Source organism: Bemisia tabaci, chromosome 8 (assembly GCF_918797505.1).
Source record: "Bemisia tabaci chromosome 8, PGI_BMITA_v3".
In the NCBI taxonomy this organism is placed as follows: domain Eukaryota; kingdom Metazoa; phylum Arthropoda; class Insecta; order Hemiptera; family Aleyrodidae; genus Bemisia; species Bemisia tabaci.
In genome coordinates this window covers 37,135,546-37,155,509 of record NC_092800.1, presented here as the reverse complement: position 1 = coordinate 37,155,509, position 19,964 = coordinate 37,135,546, and the positions used below count along the sequence as shown (strand labels likewise).

At 40.6% G+C, this 19,964-nt stretch overlaps 1 protein-coding gene across 1 annotated transcript in view; it reads right to left on the bottom strand.

The window, feature by feature from the left end:
• LOC109038766 (transmembrane protein 178B) overlaps nucleotides 1–19,964 on the bottom strand; it is a 152,990-nt gene that overhangs the window by 28,495 nt on the left and 104,531 nt on the right. Inside the window, exon 2 of the mRNA XM_019053952.2 lies at nucleotides 4,121–4,241. Within this exon, the coding sequence (XP_018909497.1) occupies nucleotides 4,121–4,241 (121 nt within the window). The remainder of the gene's footprint in view (nucleotides 1–4,120; nucleotides 4,242–19,964) is intronic.

The window sequence follows — 19,964 nt, the reverse complement described above, 5'->3', positions numbered from 1 at the left end:
CCCCTCTTCCCTAAAATAAAAATATCAAGCCCAAGGCCTGGGCTGGCGAAGGATACAGCCGTTAAGTAAAAACACCTATGATACAAAAATGTTAGTAAATATGATGAGGAGAACCTTTATGCTATGTGTTTAAATAAGATCAAAATGTTCAAATATAGTCGAAATGCATGAAGAAACATTGTCGGTTCGGCTGACACACCAAAGACGGCGTTTTCGGGTATCAAATCGAATTTCAGTTCAAGCAACCAACATTTTTGTCAGCCATACTAAAACTCGTATTTGTTTGCAGAAAAATTCGATTAATTTAATTTATTTTCATTTTTTATTTTCTTTAGCATCGAGGTTCTCTTCCTAGACATAGTCAAATTTGTTTAAAGCCACTAGGTGACACTAGGTGCGCCGGGTAGCACATTAATAAAATGAGCATTGGACACTCTGAGTTATCCGAAGCCGAACGCTGCGGTGACAATTATTTTTAATTTTTTAGGCAATTTCAGTGGATGACATCTCTATCATCTTGATGGTCTAGTTCCGGCGGCTGCGTTTGACGTTCAAGGTCACAGATGCCCCCCAGCCCCCCTCCTTCAGTTATCGCCGTATCTCCCAGCCGTACCGCGCTACATTGTGGATAGTAAAACACTTAAAATAATTGCACTATGAAATCGTTGCCATACTTTACGTTTGAATTTCCCTATTTTAAGACCAGATGGTATGAGCTGGGAGCCTAGAAATTGTACTGGGTACAGAAGCACGTATCGAGATTTTGAGGAAAAAATACATCGACAAAAATTATTGACTTTAATAATAATTGATTTGAAAGAGAGATTGCCTGTAAATACGATACATTTTTCAATTTTAGGTACAGACTGTGTCAACATAATTTTTCTAGAAAACAATGACTGCACCCAAGGGCGGATTATCCGGGGCCCTCTGGGGCGATTTTTTTCAATCTAGATACTCTATATGTATTTGGAGCCTAGAAGATAGATTTACAGAAGCTTTAAGACTGAAATTTTCGTTGTCGTGAGGCCCCTAAATTTTAAGATTTGTGGCCCCTAATAACTAGAATCCGGGCCCCTGAGGGCTAATCTGGCCTTGATTGCACCCATGATTTTTTTTAAAGTCCAATCCCAAACTCTAAAAAGCTCCTAACTTTGAGAGCGTCAAATATGGGGTGTGGTGTTCATCCTTGTATTTATACATAGAAGAGAACTATACATGCACGAAGGAATTAAATCATAAGGAGGACTGAGCATACACTTTTTGCGCAGCATAGTTTCTTTTGATTTAAAATCATTTTTTGATAAATACGTCCAACTGCAAGCTGTGTATACTTACTTCAAACTAAAGACCCTAGAAACATCATTCTAAAAGTACTACTAGGCGAATAATTCCCTTTCGATGGGAAAGAAAAATTATGTCGAATGCATTAGAGGTATGAAGAGAACCATTAAAAAGATGCCACTCCATAAGAATAACTTGTCAACAATGGCTCAACGCTCAAATTACTCTCCATCTCGTCGAATGGGAGACGTAAAATAATTCCATTACTACACTCTATTGTTTCGATTTTGTGTCGTCTTTTCAAGGTGAAATCGTTCTTCCCGTTTTCCTCCTCTGCCCAGAAGAGAGCTAATTGCACGAAAGAGATGTATGGATGATATCATCACAGAAATGCAATCTGCTCGGTCTCCATTCCAAATTTTCTACTCCTACTTTTTATTTGACTCATCGAACAACTGCATGGTTCTTTACGTGGTATTTATGGTTGGCTAAAGTCGAAAAATGCCTAACTCAGATTACATCTCGAGGTCCAGTGAACAATACCGCCACACAGACAATTTAGGCAAAAATGAGTTAGCGACTATGCTGCAATTTTCACGCTAGCCATACCGTTCGCGGATTAGGCTCAGAGGCCGAAAGTTCTGGGCGTAGCACCTGGAGCAATCGAAGCTATACGGCTCCAGCACCCGGTACTTTCGACCTCTGAGCCCGGACCGGAGGGTAGTCTAATAGCCCGTAACTTTTTTTCAGTGCAGTGTAAAATACGTGAGCCGATTATTTTAATTACTTTCCAATTCTGATGGAAAGCGCTTCAATGACACTGTAATGGACGAAAAAATTGCAAATCTAATCTTAAAATTACAAAAATTGCGAAGTTTTCTCTTCTTTCTGCAAAATTGTCGGTTTGCAGAATAGACTGTATTGTTCATTAGCCATCGATCTAAGATATTAAACGATTTAATGACTATCTCTTCATAGATGTTTGCCGAGTTTTTTTTTTCGTTTGCATCAATACCACGTAAAAGAATCTGTCACACTGTCGCGAAGCACCGCCGACTAAAAGTGCGAAGCGCGCTTTGGGGTTAGGCCCCGGATGTGGCTAGGGGGAGCACCCCTAAAGCTAGGAAAAGTGAATTTACTTTTAAAAGGAGACAGCAGCAACACATCGGGGTCAAATAAGAGCATGCGAGATGTATGACGTTGAGAGGAGCTCAAATTCTCCCGAGGATTGATTTACTTGATAGGTAATTCAAAAGTTGATACAGCAGAATTAAATTTAATGACATTTTTTTCTTTTCTTTCTTTTCGATGTCTGGTATCAGAAACAATTAATTGAAAGTTTTCTTGAGCTAAGATCCTATCGAAATGATCACAAATACGAAATGAGATGATCACAAATAGGCGGTAGTTTAATCCTATAGTTGAAGTTGTGTACGTTTAGAAAAAATTTGAACATTTATCTGGCGGATCGATGCTAACGAGCCGATTCCATGTGCCACTGTATGCCGTTTCCCAGACGAAGTAAAGAAAGCGAAAAGTATTTATTGTTCTCGCATGTATTATTTAGCGGCTTTGCGCTGGTCTAAAACAACTCTCGTACAATGAAGAAAAAGTGAGTCGTAAAGAGAAATTTTTGAAAATAAGCGTATAATGAACCTGGGTCCGGCGAAAACGATGGCAATATACCCACCGCAGCGCTGTGTCCACCACTCCGAGGTCAAACCGGTATATGGGGGCACAAGAGGAAGGGGGTCACGGAAGAAAAATGGGGGACAGACATAAGAAAGCTAATGTGAGCTGTGTGAGTGAGTCACTAACTACAATCAGCTACAGACCACTTTTTCCTATTCTTGCGGAGGTGTATTGTATAGACTATATTAGAAGTGACGTCACTAAGATCCTGAATGAGTGAAAGCTCCTAGAAGGTCCATCTTTGACCCAACCCTTGATGGGCTTTCTGCGACCTCAGAAAACATTCTGGAGGCAATTGAAACACCCGGGACCTGATTCTTCCGATAAAAATGAAAACTGTGAGACCGCCCGAATTGTCCCAAATGTTCATGATTTAAGTAAATTATGTTAGCAGGGTGCCACAGAATTTAGGAAATGAAATTCCCTGACATTTCCCGGACTCATTGTGGGGGAATTCCTTGACGATTGAATCTATGCCAAATGGTTAATCATTTTCAGACAATTTGACTCGTTCTAATCATTGACTCATAATTGATTGACTTCATTGGTTCATTCGTATTTTTTTATTGAAAGAAAAGGAAACGCTGAAAAAAAATTACGGGCTACGTAGACATACCGTCCGTTCCGGGCTCGGAGGTCAAAATTTCCGGGTGCTGGAGCCGTAGCTTCGAATGCTCCAGGTGCAACGCCCGGGACTTTCGGCCCCTGAGCCCGGAACGCGGACGATACGTCTATAAAACCCGTAAATACGGCTCCAGCATGGCCGGAGTTCTATTTTTTCAGTGAATTTGACTTTCTTAAATGCTTTCAAAAATCAATTATATTGTGTGTTCAACTTCCTCTAAATTTTTAAATGTTAAATTATTCTTAATACAATCATACACGTCCAAACTTTTGCTTGGATTGCCAACTCTTTCAGTCAATTCACCAGTCGAAATCACGTTTACAGCAGCACCGAACGTGGGAAAACTTACGGAGTTCGGCTGCTTTTCTCGGCCGGTGGTAATTACTGTGAGAAAGACTTAGGGATTCTATGAGAATGATCATATAATTAGACACGAAAGGAGAAGATTTCGGTTAGCGAGCAGTGAATGCGCGGCCCGCCGTGCGAGAAACGATTGGAAGTTTGTGTGCAGACGCTTACCGGTGGGTGGTCTCTCTTTCGGGTAACATATTCTGAAGAGTCCTTTGTGCCTCGTGTAGAAGTAGTATTTAGAGTTTATTTGTTCCATCAGCGATTCCTGACCTCCCTTCCTCGCGATATTCTGTAACAAAGTAACAAAAACATGGATTAGAAATTGTGGTGCTGCAGAGTACTCAAAGGGATTACAGACCAACATATTTCTCTCATCTAGCAAACGTCGGATCATTGATTGCTTAATACATTTATTTACAGATGCTTTACATGACACATACACCCTCATTGGTCATACATACGAACACACATACACACACATTGGTCATTAGAACCTTAGAAAATAGAGACCAATAGAAATGTGAAAAAGAGGAAAGAATAATTTACAATGGAGATTAACTTGTTTAAAAAGGAAGGGATTTGATGGATTTAGTAGGTATCTTGTGCTTAAACTTCTGTGAAAAAAAACGATAAATATTCAATTCAATAGGACTTTCTCAGACTCCATGACAATTCACCTCTGAAATGAGTTATGCACGGAGAAAATAGGCAGTCGTCATATCACGACCAGCCGCTAGTCGTGACGACTATCCTATTTTTTTCGGCGTAAGCAAACTTTGATGGATATTTTTGCCTAGAAGTAAAATTTTCCTGTAGATATCATTCATTCAGCTGAGAAAAGTACACATTCCTTCAGATCTGATTTTTTTAAATCCGGCCCCAAAAGCCATGTAAAAAGCTTAAAACAGATTAATCAATCGGACTACATTTCGCGATGAAGAATACTATTTCTACTCGTCATTTCAAGCACTTATCTGCGTAGGGACATTTTAGTGGCACACATTTCATTTCTGAAAAATGCCAAAAATAGTACTAGACCGGAGAGATATGCTCTAAGAACATTATACATGCACACATAATGCCTAAAAATGTCAAACGTCATGAAAAATGAACGTGGATATAATTTCGAGAAGGCATATTCCGAGAGACTTAAACGCATGGGTAGAAAAGTTGGCTGCTCGTTTTAACATTTGGAACAGCTGACTTCGAACCTCTTTAACTTCAGCTGAGGTTTGGTTTAACATTTTTTGATATTACAAAGCTCCCAATTGCATCTAACGCTGTGTAAGTCTTCGGAAGTTGCCGAATTTTCTTCGCTAAAACACGAATTTTCCACGAAACCTGAGAATATTTTCCCTCCAATCTTTCACAGAATACTACTCACAATTTGATCTAAAGTATCTGAAAGTTTCAAAGAAAAATAATCATAACTTTCTTTAAAATAAATATTTTATCGCTGGAAATGTGGGAACATTCGACTGTTCATTCAGCATTTTTGCAAAGCACGGCAACATTTTCATCAAGAGTCGCCGTTATTTTCCCGGATTCTGAGGGTCTCTATATGGGATCCACTTTCCGTACTCTCTAAAGGTAATCTAAGCAATCCTTCTTCAGGTCTTTTAACTTTCACCAAGTATTTTTTACAAGATCAATAGAAAAAAAGTCTCTTGGGTCTAAAGTCCAGACTCTTAAATTCCACAAGAAAAAATACTCTCAATACATTCGGGTTTTCGCTCGAATCGAAAGCCAATAAGACTATTAATTTAATCGGATATCCTTTCGATTCGAGCAAAAAACCGATCGAATTAGGAGTATTTTTCCTTGTCAAATGTTTTAAGGGTCTGGACTCCGGACCCAAAAGACTTTTTTTCTTGTAAAGGAGACCTGAAGTAAAATCAGTTTTCTGGGGTCAGAAACTAACAATCGCACTGGGGAAAAAACACATTAGATCTAGAGTCCAGAACTCCAGACTCTTAAAAACATCGACAAGAAAAAGTACTCTTGATTCAATCAGAATCTAGCTTAAATCAAGAACCAAGCCTCTTAATTTAAGCGGATTTCGTTTTGATTCAAGAAAAAAACCGATTGAATCAAGAGTATTTTTTCTTGTCAATGTTTTCAAGAGTCTGTACTCTAGATCCAATGTGCATTTTTTTCCAGTGCGATAGTAACGGAAATCATAAATTTGCAACTTTGTACAGGACTGGTTTCAAATAGAACCCGTCAACCGGGTGAAAATTTTTACGATGAGTGTAAAAAATGTCACCAGGTGCGGCTGAAGCATCATCGGAAGTGCAACGGAGCCGCTGTAGTGACAAAGGCGTGGCGTAAATGATCGATTATCGATATATCCCCATTTGAAGCTGTGGTTAAGAATCGATTATTAAGATGCTCGTTGCGAACACCTTGTTTATCGATCCTTTACCGTAGGTTTAAATGGCCGATCAATCGATATATCGCAAAGCACGCCACGCGATTGCGCTGCGGGTCGTTCATCAGAGCGAACAGGGTGTGAAGTTGCGGAGATGCGAGCTTTCACGCTGAATCATGATGCCGTCTGCTCGAGCGCTGCTCGCGTGTTCGTGTCCACCGGCGACGACTCGTCGCTCCTCGACGTGAAGACGTAATAGTATTTCAAGACGAGCCCTGTAGCCCGTATGAAACCATGCTTGTCAATGCTTACGATGAAATAGAGATGCGGCTTCATGTCTGAGGGAGTGACTACTTTGACTCGAGATCGAGACGCGGTGCGGAGATGGAGGTTGGGCCGGCATGCCACAGCCACGCCGATGTCCAGGTGTGGTGGAAATGCTCTCTGACGACAGCCAGAAACTTCGCCGAAGTGAAAGTCAACGACTGTGAAGCATGGTGCATGCGCCACTCAAAACTCGATGAGCCACGGGGCTTACAATTAGCTACTTTGCCGTGTCACCAGAGAGAGAACTGTAACGACAGAATTTATAAAATTGATTCTTTAAAATGGACCACTAGACAAGGTACGAATTTCAGCATTCTGATGTATGTTCCTTAACCAAAATTTCACGTAAAACACGATGCGCACAACAAAACTTACCGAAATCAACTCCATACAAAGATATCTAATGATTCCTGAAGCGTGAATTCATACCACCCGCTTGGCTCATTAAAACTCAATGCTCTACGTGATTCACATCGCGCGCCAAACATTATCATGACAGTCTCTGCGATATAAAAATCTGGCAACCTTAATCTTGACGCTTTGGCTCAGCTATAGCAACTTGTTTACAGTTTGAACAACACATGGTGGGAAATGAACATTGCTCGATTGAGAAGCTTGCTGAAACCGTTGTAGTGCGCGATTTGACTCAAGTAGAGCTTTGAGTTTTTTGTGAGCAGGCAGTGTAAATTCCTCGTAACCAATGTGAAATAAAAACGTTAATATCTTCGTTAGGAGTTGGTTTCAGTACTTTTCGTTGTGTGAATCGTGTTCTACGTGAAATTCTGGTAAAGAAACATGTATCAGATTGCTTAAATTCGTACCTTGTCTAGTGGTCCATCAGCTACTTTGCCGTGTCACCAGGGAGAGAACAGTAACAACGGAATTTATAAAATTGATTCTTTAAAATTCCTAATTTTTAATTTTAATGAGCTGAATTATTTCGCTAAAATAGAATAAAAAAAATATTTGGCAGGTAAACCTGCGAGTTACAAGCGCTTTTTGAAAGTGGAACTAGGATTTTGATCGCTCGACGTCGAGCTATCGAAATCCTCCTTGCCTGTTGGTGTTTCTATATCAACAATCGCTTGTGATTCGCAGGTGTTTATGAGCCTTTAAATTTGACTTTTCCGACATATCGATGGCCAAATTGCGGAACCACGTAACTCTGTTTGCGATGTTGCAGACTCACTGTCTTTTTTCATTTTTTCCTTGGAAAACGAGTCAAAGTAATTTCTTGAAAACTTCCTTGAGTTTTCTTCTCTAGCAGTAGTATAGGTATTCTGTACTGATTTCAAGCTATGAAATTGGCGTCTTTCTCTCCGAAAAATTAAAATAGGAGCGGAAATTTTGAAACACTACAATAGAGACACACCGTTTCGCAATTTAGCCACCGATATTCGGTTTAGTTTCACTGGATCATTCGTCAAATCCCCTCGTTCTGCAACCAATATTATAACGGCGAAATCACCATGCTTTGAGCCGACCTCCAAAAATGCCTTCATCTCCCGGAATACTTCCCGCATGTCTGTAAAGTTGATATAGTTGCATGTTCCATCTTTGTCAAAGATAATACACCGCGTTTGTCTCCTCTTCTGTGAAGTATTTGATTTTATGGGCATGTTACGTTGAATCATGATTAAATTCAAGTAGGACGTTCCCATCTGTCACCTAGAAAGTAACGAAGGGGAAAAAAAAGAAGAAAATCACACAACTGTGGGTTTGCGATGGTCCTATTATAATTGTTGCGCTGTATATGACTCAGAGTAATTATAGGAACAATATAATGTCTTATTCTGTAGGGATCGTCTAGAGGAGGTCTCGCCGCAATGGCACAGTTCGCAAAAACCGCATAATTCCAATGAAATCCACATGCAAATAGACGGTTTTTACTAAGCGTATTCCGCCCTACCCCCAGACCGGCGAAGAATACGCGGAGGAAGAGAGTTCAAATCGTGACGACGGGTGCATAGACGCCTGTCATAGCCGATGCATTATGAAGCCATTAAGTATGCCATTAGCTACGCTGCATTCAGTGCAAATCCGCTCTGAGCGACCGTTAAAAATGCCCTACAAAACAGTCGGGTTCTCCCTCGGTCAACGAAACTTCCATCGGGATGATTGTTGAAATTTACCGACAAAATTATATAGACAAAAGAGACATGGAGGCATCCTATTGGTGGAAACGAGTGGTTGCAATGGACAAAAGAAGACTAAATAACGCCAACCCATGAGAGACCCTATAGTCCAGTATTTTCTCTCATAATATGAAGGAACCAACCATTTTAACCAATAGGATCACTCGATACTGAATGTCTTCTTTGTCTATAACTTTTTCTATCAATTTCAACAATCAGCCCGCAGGATTGCGATAGGTAAGAGCAAATCGTATCCAAAATCATGGAATGAAATCAGGGGTGCATTTCACTCCGGAACCTGTAAAGCTCTCGTACAACCTAGACATGAATTAAGAGTGAAATGTAATTTTTTTTTTTGGAAGGAATTGCGCTTTTAGGGCTGAAATCTACTCTGCCTGTAAAGCTCTCGTACAACCTGAAAGACATGAATTAAGAGTGAAATGTAAGATTTTTTTTAGAAGGGATTGCGCTTTTAGGACTGAAATTTACTCTTCTTATGGAGTGGGGTGTGTTATCATTTTCAATCCGACGTCATATCATTTCGGTCATTTAAAACCTATGTACAATTTTTTCTATTTCTCCTTTTTTTATGGATGACACTTTCTTGAGCAAACTTTCATCGTCCGCATGCGATTATGCATAGATTCCGATGATTTGATAAGTTTATTTTTTAAAAAAAAATCACCTTGTTTGGTCATTCCGTGTAGGTAAAACCCTGCTACGTTAAAATACTCGTGTGTACATGGATTGCATTTTGCAAAGGGAAACCAGGAACTCTGCCATGTTGCTAAGATTGTGCAACTCCATCTTTAGCAATACAACTACTGGAATTATACAATTATACGGAATTCACATGGTAACTTTTGTCTTAAATTTACAGTTTTTAGCGTGTAAAATAGAACATGTTTATAGATGATTAGGTTTTTCTGCCATGTCAAAAGAAGTTGCACGATTTCAGCAACTTTGCAATTCTCTTGGTTCCTTTTTGCAAAATACAATCCGATATGCCGAGGTTAACAGTTCTCCGCTCGGAGATTCGCTAGGTGCTCTCGACGATTTGTCGGATTCTAGTGCAAAGTTGGATTTCAAGCCCGGGCCCGCGGACGCAATACTCACGTTCCTGACGCTCGTTTCGCATAAATCCCGCCGCTTCAATTGCAAAGACTGCGGGTGGTAAAAACTGAAAACTCACGCAGCGCTGCCAAATATATCATGAATAAGGAGTGAAAAAATTCATCTCAGCTGTATGCTAACCTATGGCCTTATTCATAATTGTTCCTTTAAGGCCTTTGGAAGGCCCGATTTGGTATAATGGAGATGTTGCATGTGTGAGGAATTTGCGATTTGACTGTTGATTCTTATGTAAAAGTTCGGGAAAAACACGATGGTGCCACTGGTTTTCTCTAGAATTAACTCCCAAGCTCAAAAAAAGCTCTCAAGTTGAGGCCAAAATGGAGGGGATATCCCACGCTATCCTGAGAGTCCACCTCTACATCAAAACAAACTCTCCATGCAAAGATAGGGAGCAAATATTTCAGAGAAAACCAGAGGCACCATCGTGTTTCTTGCGAACTTTTACATAAGAATCAATGGTCAAACCGCAAATTCCTCACACATGCAACACCTCCACACTGTTAAAAAAAACGGAGTGAGACTCAGCACAAGCGCGAGTAAGAACGGGCCCTCACTTCGCCGGACCGAGGAGTCACTCCGACGGAGAATCGGCTGGACGGATTTTGGTGCCGTACGCATAGAAATCACTCCGACGCCGGACGGATTCGCGGGAGCCTCAAATTTAGGGGTTCGCAGCTAGGGGATGGTGGAAAGGGGTTAATTGTGGAAATAATTTTTTGAAACCATGAAAAATAAAAATAATGAAACTATTGGTACGTGATTTAACCGATTTCGAAAGGTAGAAAAATTTTCTACCTGACTTGGGAATTGAACCCGGAACCTACCTATCACTAACCGACAACCCTACCGAATGAGCTATAGCGGACGATGCATGGGTGTGACGCAAAAACGGTATTTAACGTCGATTTGAACGGGCCGCTAAGATATTTTCAATCTACCTGGATTTATCCGTGTATTTAGTTTACTTTACTATATTTTTTTAACTCTATTTTATCGTTTTAATTTGTTTTATTTCCTTGTTGTCTCTATTTTTTCTTCACTCTATTTTATTTTTTCAAGCACTTCATTTTTTTTTCTTTAATTATTTACTTCTCATTCCTTTACTTTGTTTTATATTTACTGTGATTTCTTTTAATACTTCATCATAATTTTTGGACTTCACTTTACTCTTAAAATTCATTCTATCCTTTAACATCATTTAGTTGTTTCCCTTATTTTATTTTTTTCTTCATCTCCTTGCTCCCTCTAATTATTTACTTCAATTTAGTTTTTGACTTCATTTTATCATATATTTGATTTACTTTATTTTATTTCTTTTCTATTGTCTCTGTCATACCATAATTTCGACTTCTATTATTTTTTCTATTTTTTTCTCTTTAAATTTTTCATTTTTATTCTGAGAGTGGTAGGCTTAACGGGGAGAAGAGACAGTATATAGCGCTAGTGCAAGGGAGAGAAGGTGCGCGTGACTCCGGGCCGTACTGCAGCTCCGGTGCGGAGTGCTTTGACTACACATGCAGCCCGTCTCAGCACCTACGCGCTGAACCGCACTCCCGTGTTCATTCTCACTCCGGATTTTCCGTCGGACGGAATTAACGATTTTTAACAGTGCATTGTGAGTCATGCGAATTCAGAGAGGCTTTTGGCATGACGTAATGAAAAGGACCGTGAGTAAAACTAGGTGGTATGCATTCAAAAATAAATTCTTGGATTATAATGCCACTGCAGTAGATACAAACTCCAAAGATTGGAATTCTAGGATTTCTAGGAAGATTCTTAAAATTTGAAAACCATGACATCTATTTCATTTTATCGTTGTTGATGCTGTTTGTTTTTTTACCAAGGAAGATCATTGTGACTTTTGCAAGATTCCATTTTCAAAAGTAATACCGCTAAATTTTACAAAAAACTCACAAAAACTGTCCTTTTCATGATACTGTAATACTGCATTAAGGATCTCCTTGAACCTCCCTCAGTCAGAATATAAACCCAATGCCCATCCTTTGCGAGAAGGAAATGTTTAAGGAGCCATCATGAATGCGCCCTTAGCATATCTTTAAGGGGAGAATATAGGCACTGAGCCCCTGGAGACTTTTAGTATAAAAAAATGGCGGCGACTTTAAGCGACGATGAGAGGAAATTGTTGCCAACCTTTGGCATGTATCATTTTCTGAATTTGTAGCCGACCTTGTCACAGAAGAGATCCAAATATGTGCAACTGCATTATTTTTAAAAGGAACTCAGTAGATACTCAAGTTTTCCATGTTTCATATAGTTCCTTATGAATTAATTAATTTGCACTTAATTTCTTCCAGCATTAATACCACCAAAACCACTCGACGTAAGCGAATGGATCTCGATTCACAACCTGACAACTCGGCTGCTCAAGAGCAGAATGCTTGGCGATAAATCCCAGGCAGGCGATCATAAATCGATCGAGTCGTGCAAGTGCCCATCGATTCACCCGGCGTTGCCACTTTTTCCGAAAAATTCCAAACTTGCCCTTGGATTTACGTTAAAATTCGCTCCCGCCGACAACACGGTCCGAACATGTGCACAATGTTCGGAGCTTTCGATTACAGCGCGGTGCGCGGTCCGTTCAGAGGGGTGGCCAATTACGAAATTGCGACAATCAACAATGAAGCAGCGCACAGTAGATCGAGTCAATAGGAGAGGTCGGACAAAATTTGGAGACTTCAAAAGCTTAAAACTCTAATCATACAGAACTTTGAGGTTTTAAAAGTGGTTCCATCGGTTCTCTCGTAAAATTTTCCTCATGAGGCACCCCTTACAATTTAAAATGTGACATAATAAACATAATAAAAATTTGCAGTTTTTAGTCTGAAATTTTATGCCCAGCCTGTCCCGTTGACTCGATCCACTGTGCAAAACGGTGATAATGAGACTCAGAAGACCAGAGATTCTTTCGTCCTAGGGAGGAGCCCAGCATCAGCGCTCGAACGCTGTCGAATTTTCCCACGATAGAAATTTTATTTTTGATATCATTTATAACTATTTTTCCTTGACATATCTATGCTCCAAATTATATTTCGAAGAGAACTCTCAAAAAATTGAAATTAAAAAATTTACAATTTTTCCAAAACATTTGTATTTTCTTGAAAGAAATTTGGCATCGTTCAAATATTGATACGATGTTTCTCCTCAGCTCGGCAGAAGTGATGGCGAGTTTTTCTCCTGGAGCTCTTGTATTTGCTCAAAAGGCTTCTCTTTCGATCTCTCTCTTCTTCTGATCGCTCACGAGTAAGTCGTTAGCCCATTAAGAATCTAGTATTGCAAGTTCATTTGTATAGCTTTTTTCGAAAAGTGCTCAACTTCAGAGGAAAAACCCTACGGAACAAAATGACACAATTTTTTGATGAATGAAAATTTTTTCTGTCTATGTTAACCAGGCCAAGAAAGGAAATCCGTGGCCTGTAAAATTGAAAAAAATAAAAATAAAACAAAAAAGGACAATTTACGGTCCCTCAATCCCCCTTCTCTTATTTCGTAAAAAGCCAGTATTTTAAATCGATGTTCGTGCTAATAATATCGGAGAATTTTAAAAGGAAAGTACGCAAAACTGCAGCATTCATGTAAAACGAGGGGAAAGAGAGAGAAAGAGAGAGCAAAACTGCAAGAATTCAATTGGTATGCGCAGACTCTCCGCATACTTGCGAGGTTTGGCGTTTCAAAGTGCTCCGATTGCAAATCGATTAACCTGTCAGACTCAAAGAGCGTCGAATTCAAGTGCGTTTGAAGCGGTGTCAATTGTTCGGCACGCGATTGACATTCATCTCGTTTTTTCAGTTCACTAATAAGAAGCGAATTCCACAGGCCAAACCCGCGACAGTTGCAATTTATGCAAAATGCCTCCAACCTTGGACTTTTAGCCGAATTCAAAATCCACTCAGTCTAAATTCTGTCTTAGGGCGAAATAAAGGGGAGGAAAATATGAAACATTATTTAGCGCCTACCCAAGAATATATGTAACTTGTTTTCTTTCGCAAAATTTAAACTATTGAAGCCGTATACGGAAAAGAGGAAGAGGGCCGGGATCTACGTGCAGAGAAAGTAATTTTTGAGTCATTCACTGGAAAAAAACACACTGGATCTGGAGTCCAGATTCTTAAAAATATCGACAAGAAAAAATACTCTTGATTCAATCAGATTCAAGCTTAAATCAAGAACCTAAGCTTCTTAATTTGAGCGGATTTCCTTTCGATTTAAGCTTAAATCTTATTGAATCAAGAGTCCTTTTTCTTGGCAATGTTTTCAAGAGTCTGGACTCTAGATCCAATGTGTTGTGCACTGTGCACAACACATTACAGTGCACTCAGTGCACTGTAATTGTATATATTTATCGGATCACGCACAAGATTGTTTTGCGAACAATGTGACACAAGGATCACAAACCAAATTGCACTTTTCTATTTTTCAAAACTTTCGTTCGCAAGATGATAAATTAGAAAGTATCTATTGCACGTAAGATATTTCCATTAAATCTGCATAGATCTTGTATGATGTGAGAAAAGTTCAAAGAGAGTCAAACGGTTCTCGTCCGATATGTCACGGCTAACCCGTGCAATTATGAATCAACGGTACGCTTGCAAATATTCTGATTGACCTTTCGTCACTGCCATGCCAACCTGAAGTCACACCAGTGGGCGTTTCTCGCAAAATAGGAATCATGTTTTTCGTCCATTTGATTGCATTAAAAATAATCGATTTCAGCTAAAATAGAGTGAAGGAGAAGGATCAATCGTTGCAGCAAGCTCCAATGAGTACATCGATTGTTTTTCATGTAGGGACGAGTTACAGAGTTGCCAATGAAATTCCGATCGGTGATGCAGACGGGTCAGCTAACATACTCTGAAGAAAAGTACTTATGAAAAATTGCTTACAGGAAAGGGATAATCGAGGCACAGAAAAATAATGTTTAAACTTAACCCTATAATCACGGCTTTCCACACGCGTAACAGTAGACGCAGTGTGAGATTTTTACGCTCTTCAGCTGGCATTACATAGCCTGAAAAAAGAGAGGGATCTGTTACGAGGATGACGGAAAAGAGGCTGCCGAAAAAATTACTTAGAAATAGCCAAAAGGTGCCTTCTCTCTCATTTTTGTCGAGCCTTGTCCAATGGAGGTCCCTTTTGGCAAATTCAGGGGGGCAATTGCCCCCTCGCCTCCTGCGAGCTTATTATTGAAATTGATAGACAAAGCTATAGACATAAAATACATAAGGAGCATGGAGCAATCCTATTGCTTGAAACAGGTGCTTGTTATAGACCAAGGAGGAAAATGGTAGACTAAATATGGGGTCTCTCGTAGGTTGCCGTTAGTTAGTCTATTACTTACCCTCTTTGTCAATTGCAGCCACCCGCTTTTACCAATAGGATCGCTTTATTTCCCTCTTGTTTCACTTGTCTATCGCTTTGTCTAAGAATTTCGATTATGGGCCCGGTGGAGACAGGTGACAAACCGGTTCATCGAACGGAAGTTTTGGGGCAAGGACAATGTCCGCGCGGATCCAAAATCCAAGCCGCGGAGAAGAATGGCGGCGAGCGACGGGATGAAATTCGATCTAGTTCAGGGGGCCATGCGTGAACGGCACGACATTGGATCCAGCCTTGCGTCGGAATCGCATGACGTGGGCTCACTTCCTCGCCGTCGACGTCGACGTCGACGCGACGTGCGGGTTAACGGTCCCCGAGCCGCCTCGAGAAAATGATACCGGCTCAACCGAAAATAGCGCACGGAGACACCAGACATGAAGAGCGTCAAGTTTTCTTCAAGTTATGGATCTCGGATACCAAGACAGAACTCCATCATTCCTTTCCCTCGTAACGCATGGAGAACATAGGTTTGGTTCTAAGAACGGCAGAGCCATATGGACTGCATTTTGCAATTTGGAACTATGAATTCTGGCTCTTATGGAAAAACAGTTATGTGCATATGGAAACTAATGGCACATACGTTGTTTTTTAACCAGGCTAGAATTTATAGTTCCAGATTGCAAAGTGATTTTCCATATCACCTAACACAGTAGAGGAATGGATTTTTAAGAAAATAGGCTTAGTAGCGTCTGAGCCGAAGACAAATGGACGTATTTCTGTCTAACGGAACTAAGCGCCAATTTGAGTTCATTTTGAGAATTAGAATGCCCGATAGCGCGTTCTGTCAAACGGAACTAAGCGCCTTGGAAAAGCATTGCGAGTATAGGACGGAACGAGTCCGACGCCCGGTTCCGCCGCCAATCCAAGCCCCCTTTACTTTCTTCCCCCTGTGGCGCTTAGTTCCGTTTGACAGAAATACGTCCAAATATTTCAGAGACCCAATTTTAACAACATCAAAAAAAATAAGCTGATTAACATTCTGGATGTAAAAAAAGTGTGCGGGAGCCTATGAAATGCTGAATTACCCGCCACAACAGTTAATTTTACACATTGGCGTTGCTAAAGTAGCAACTATAGCGGGTAATTCAGCATTTTATAAGTTCTCGCACACTGTTCTTCCATCCAGAATGTTAAATCCATTTCACTTTTTTTCGGTGAATCTAATTCCAAACAAACGTAATCGGGTGAAGCATCAAAAATTAAGTTCGGAAGTGAACGCTTCTTCTCGCTTGGAGACGATAAATAAGCATTTTGATGAGCGAAAAATCAAATGAATTGCGCCAAATGATCACAGACAGCCCGAACTCAACTTTCGTCTAACCTGATTTTTCTTAGATCGTTTGAAATATTTCACCTCCGACAACAGGGCATCCTGTCTCGCCGATTCAGATGGAAACAGTGCGCTTTGGGATTGCGTACATCTGTGCATGCTCGCAATTTGCCGCTCGGTTTTATAGTCACCGCTCCGTTTGATGATTGTGTGCGGATTGCCTCGCCGTTTTGTTTATCCGACGATTGCGGGGGTGCGCGGTGGGTGTGAACGTGTTGCATAAAGGTCAAAGCTCATTCTTATTACTGCCTCGCACGATCACCCTCGACTCGCATCAGGAGCAGGTGATAGAATTGCATTCATGATGGCCACAACAGCTTAGTGTCACTGGAGTACCTTCATAAAGTGAGTACTGAATATGGAAACTGGGCCGCTCGGAAATCCTTAGGCTACTTTAAACGTGTATCTACAGCTTTTAGTTCCGCGTGTCGCGACCGCTTCAATTTATTTTAAATTTCATGTTTAAGAAATTCTAGGAGGCTACGCCCCCTGGTCGCTACGCGACCCAACCCCAGGGACTTTTAAGTCCCGGACCCCTCGTGGGGGTTCTAAATATAGTAAGCTCATCTCATGGGGAAAGTGGGCCACGTTAAGCCGAAACCAAGCCACATCAGCTATTGCAACTTTTAACTGGGCGATTTAATTTTTTACGTGAAAACGTTAATGCGGATTTTCGTGTAAATTTCAATGAATTTTCTGCATGGTACGAGGCAAATTCCTTTAAATTTTCAAAAAGATCTGCACAAACGTCCTCTTGTAAAAAATAAAATTGCCTGGTTAAATTTGACAATAGCAGATGTGGCTGGGTTTCTTTCTGCTAAAGGTCCAATCGGAGGATTGAATAGGAACTCTCTATGAGATGGGGTAGCGGATTGAGTAGGCGCAAAGTGGGCAGAGAGGGGTGATGCAGTGAAAGGGGTTGTGGACACGCACAGCGTTAGGTACTGATGTGTGTTACGTGAAACTCTTACGAAATAATTTTAAAAAATGTATATGACAAAATATGTGTGAGAAATTCGGCAGCGACATCTAACACCGGACGCAAGTTGGACAACTTAAAAAATTACAATTTACATGCTTAGTAATGAGGCCGCCGGCGCCGGGCAGTTGTCTTGTAATATCTCGAAAAAAATGTAGTTACAACGCTCCTGATCTAAATCCTCGATATGCTCTTTTGGAAATCTAGTAGCCAGTTCCAGAGGTCTCGAACTGGATACTTGATTTCCTGTAAATCGTGTATAGCTAGATTGACTGGTAACATTTATCAGACTTACTTATCCGTAATTCTTGAATCGAGGCTTTCCCAGGTACCTATTGAATAACACAAATAAAAACACACGAAGATCGGTCCTCTATCATCAAACGTAAGACGCGATTGTTTCACGTGTCCTCCCTTGGCGATCAAAAAACGAATGGCATAGGACTAGAACGGCTAAAAGGACATAAATCAATCACATCGTGTAATCGATATAAAGTGTGGATACAAAACACCGACGGATAAGTAAGTCACTGTAACAAAAGAAGGCAGTTATGTAAAGAGGATCAGAGAGATAGTCAAGAGCTACATTGCCACATTGCCTCACAAATATATTAATCTTAATCAAGACGGATTTGCTAAAGATTGTATTTCTTGTTGATACACAGAGGTAAATTCCGAATTTCATGTCGTAGGAATCGTTTACCATGACATGCAGGGCCGGATTTACCTATACTTGCCGCTCATGGGCCGCCTGTAGTTTGCCGCCCCTTCTCATTCGTTTTGAAACATCAATAAAAACCATCAAGTGAACGTGCCAACGGGGGAGGGGTGCATAAGACGCGATTACTCGTATTGAAAATTTTTTTGGGAAAGCCCTGTCAACACTACTAGCAAAAGTTCACGGAACTTTGCGCGAAATTTAAGTTTCGTAAACCTATCTCTTTGTGGACAAGGCCTTCCATTCATAAGAAATGAACGATGAAATTATGAAAGAACAAACATAAATGTGGTTTTATGATTTTAACTTCCGCCGCCGCGCCGCGCAGACCGTACCGTGTTTGGTTTAATGCGTGAAGTATTCCGACAGTCTTGTAGGTAGGTACTATGATTTTCACGCCGACCGCTGCTGAACGCACTGTGTTTGACGCAATGCGTGAAGTATTCATGCATTCTTGCAGGCGCTATCCGTTTCACGCTGACCACAGTGACCGCACTATGTTTGATGCAATGCGTGAAGTATTCGTGCAGTTTTGTAGGCGCTAATATGTGTTACATGCCGATCGATCGCCGCGCCGAGGCTTCTCCTTTTCATCTCAAGTCCTCGTCATCATTTCTCTCCAAGTCGCGCCGTTCCAGACCAAATTGCGTGTTTGGTTTCTCTCTTAACTCGACTAATTAAAGGTGCTGTCACTTGTATCACTGAAAGACGACAAAATTAGAAATTACTACACGCTTAGAAATGAGAGATTTTGTCGCCTTTTTTCGTTTGTAATTTTTTTTTTCTAAATCCGATTTTTTTTATACCTACATTTAAAAAAATTGCAAAATTTGCCTCCTCCTAGATTTCCCGCCATGGGCCGCGTTCATGTGGCCACCCCCTTAATCCGGCCCTGTTGCCACGTAAGACTTTTGAGAAAAAATAGGTAACATTTTTTTAGTTTATGAATCATTCAGTAGCGCATTACTTGCCATTGTATGAAGTATCAAAATGAAGAAAACATGTTTACGGTTTCCGCAAAAAAGGAAAGAATGGACTGACTTCAAATTCCCGAAATCTTCAATTTTTTAAAGGGTATTTTTTGTTTTTAGAGTATGTTTTTAGTTTTTTATAGTGTATTTTCTGGTGTATTTTTCTGTCTTAAGTCATATTAGTGAAACTTAGCAACAACGACAAGACCTCATTGGAGATCTTTACGCTGGCGACGGCTGTGACGTAAGAAAAGACGCCGGCAAAACACGGTTCGAAGCCCGCTGGGACCGCCGAAGCATGGAGAACGGACAATTAAAACCGAATTAACTCCAAAAAGCAGATAACGGGCATCAGATTAAGGCCATCTTCGGCCAGTTCGTATTGCACACTGATTTTGGCACTGGTCAAATAAGCGCCGAAATGAAGACGGCTCAGGGACGATCTTTTCTGCAAGTTGAAAAGGTACCGAGAGGTTACACAACCCGCGATAAATCGAAAAATAACGATCTAATAACGAGGCTTGGTGTTCCAGCTACGAGTGTAAGATGCTCGAAGATATCATTACCATATCGTGCTCTGACTCCCCAAATTTTAATTTTTTGTCATAGTTCCCAGACGAAGAACGGAGGCCGGTGGTACGTTCCTACGTGAC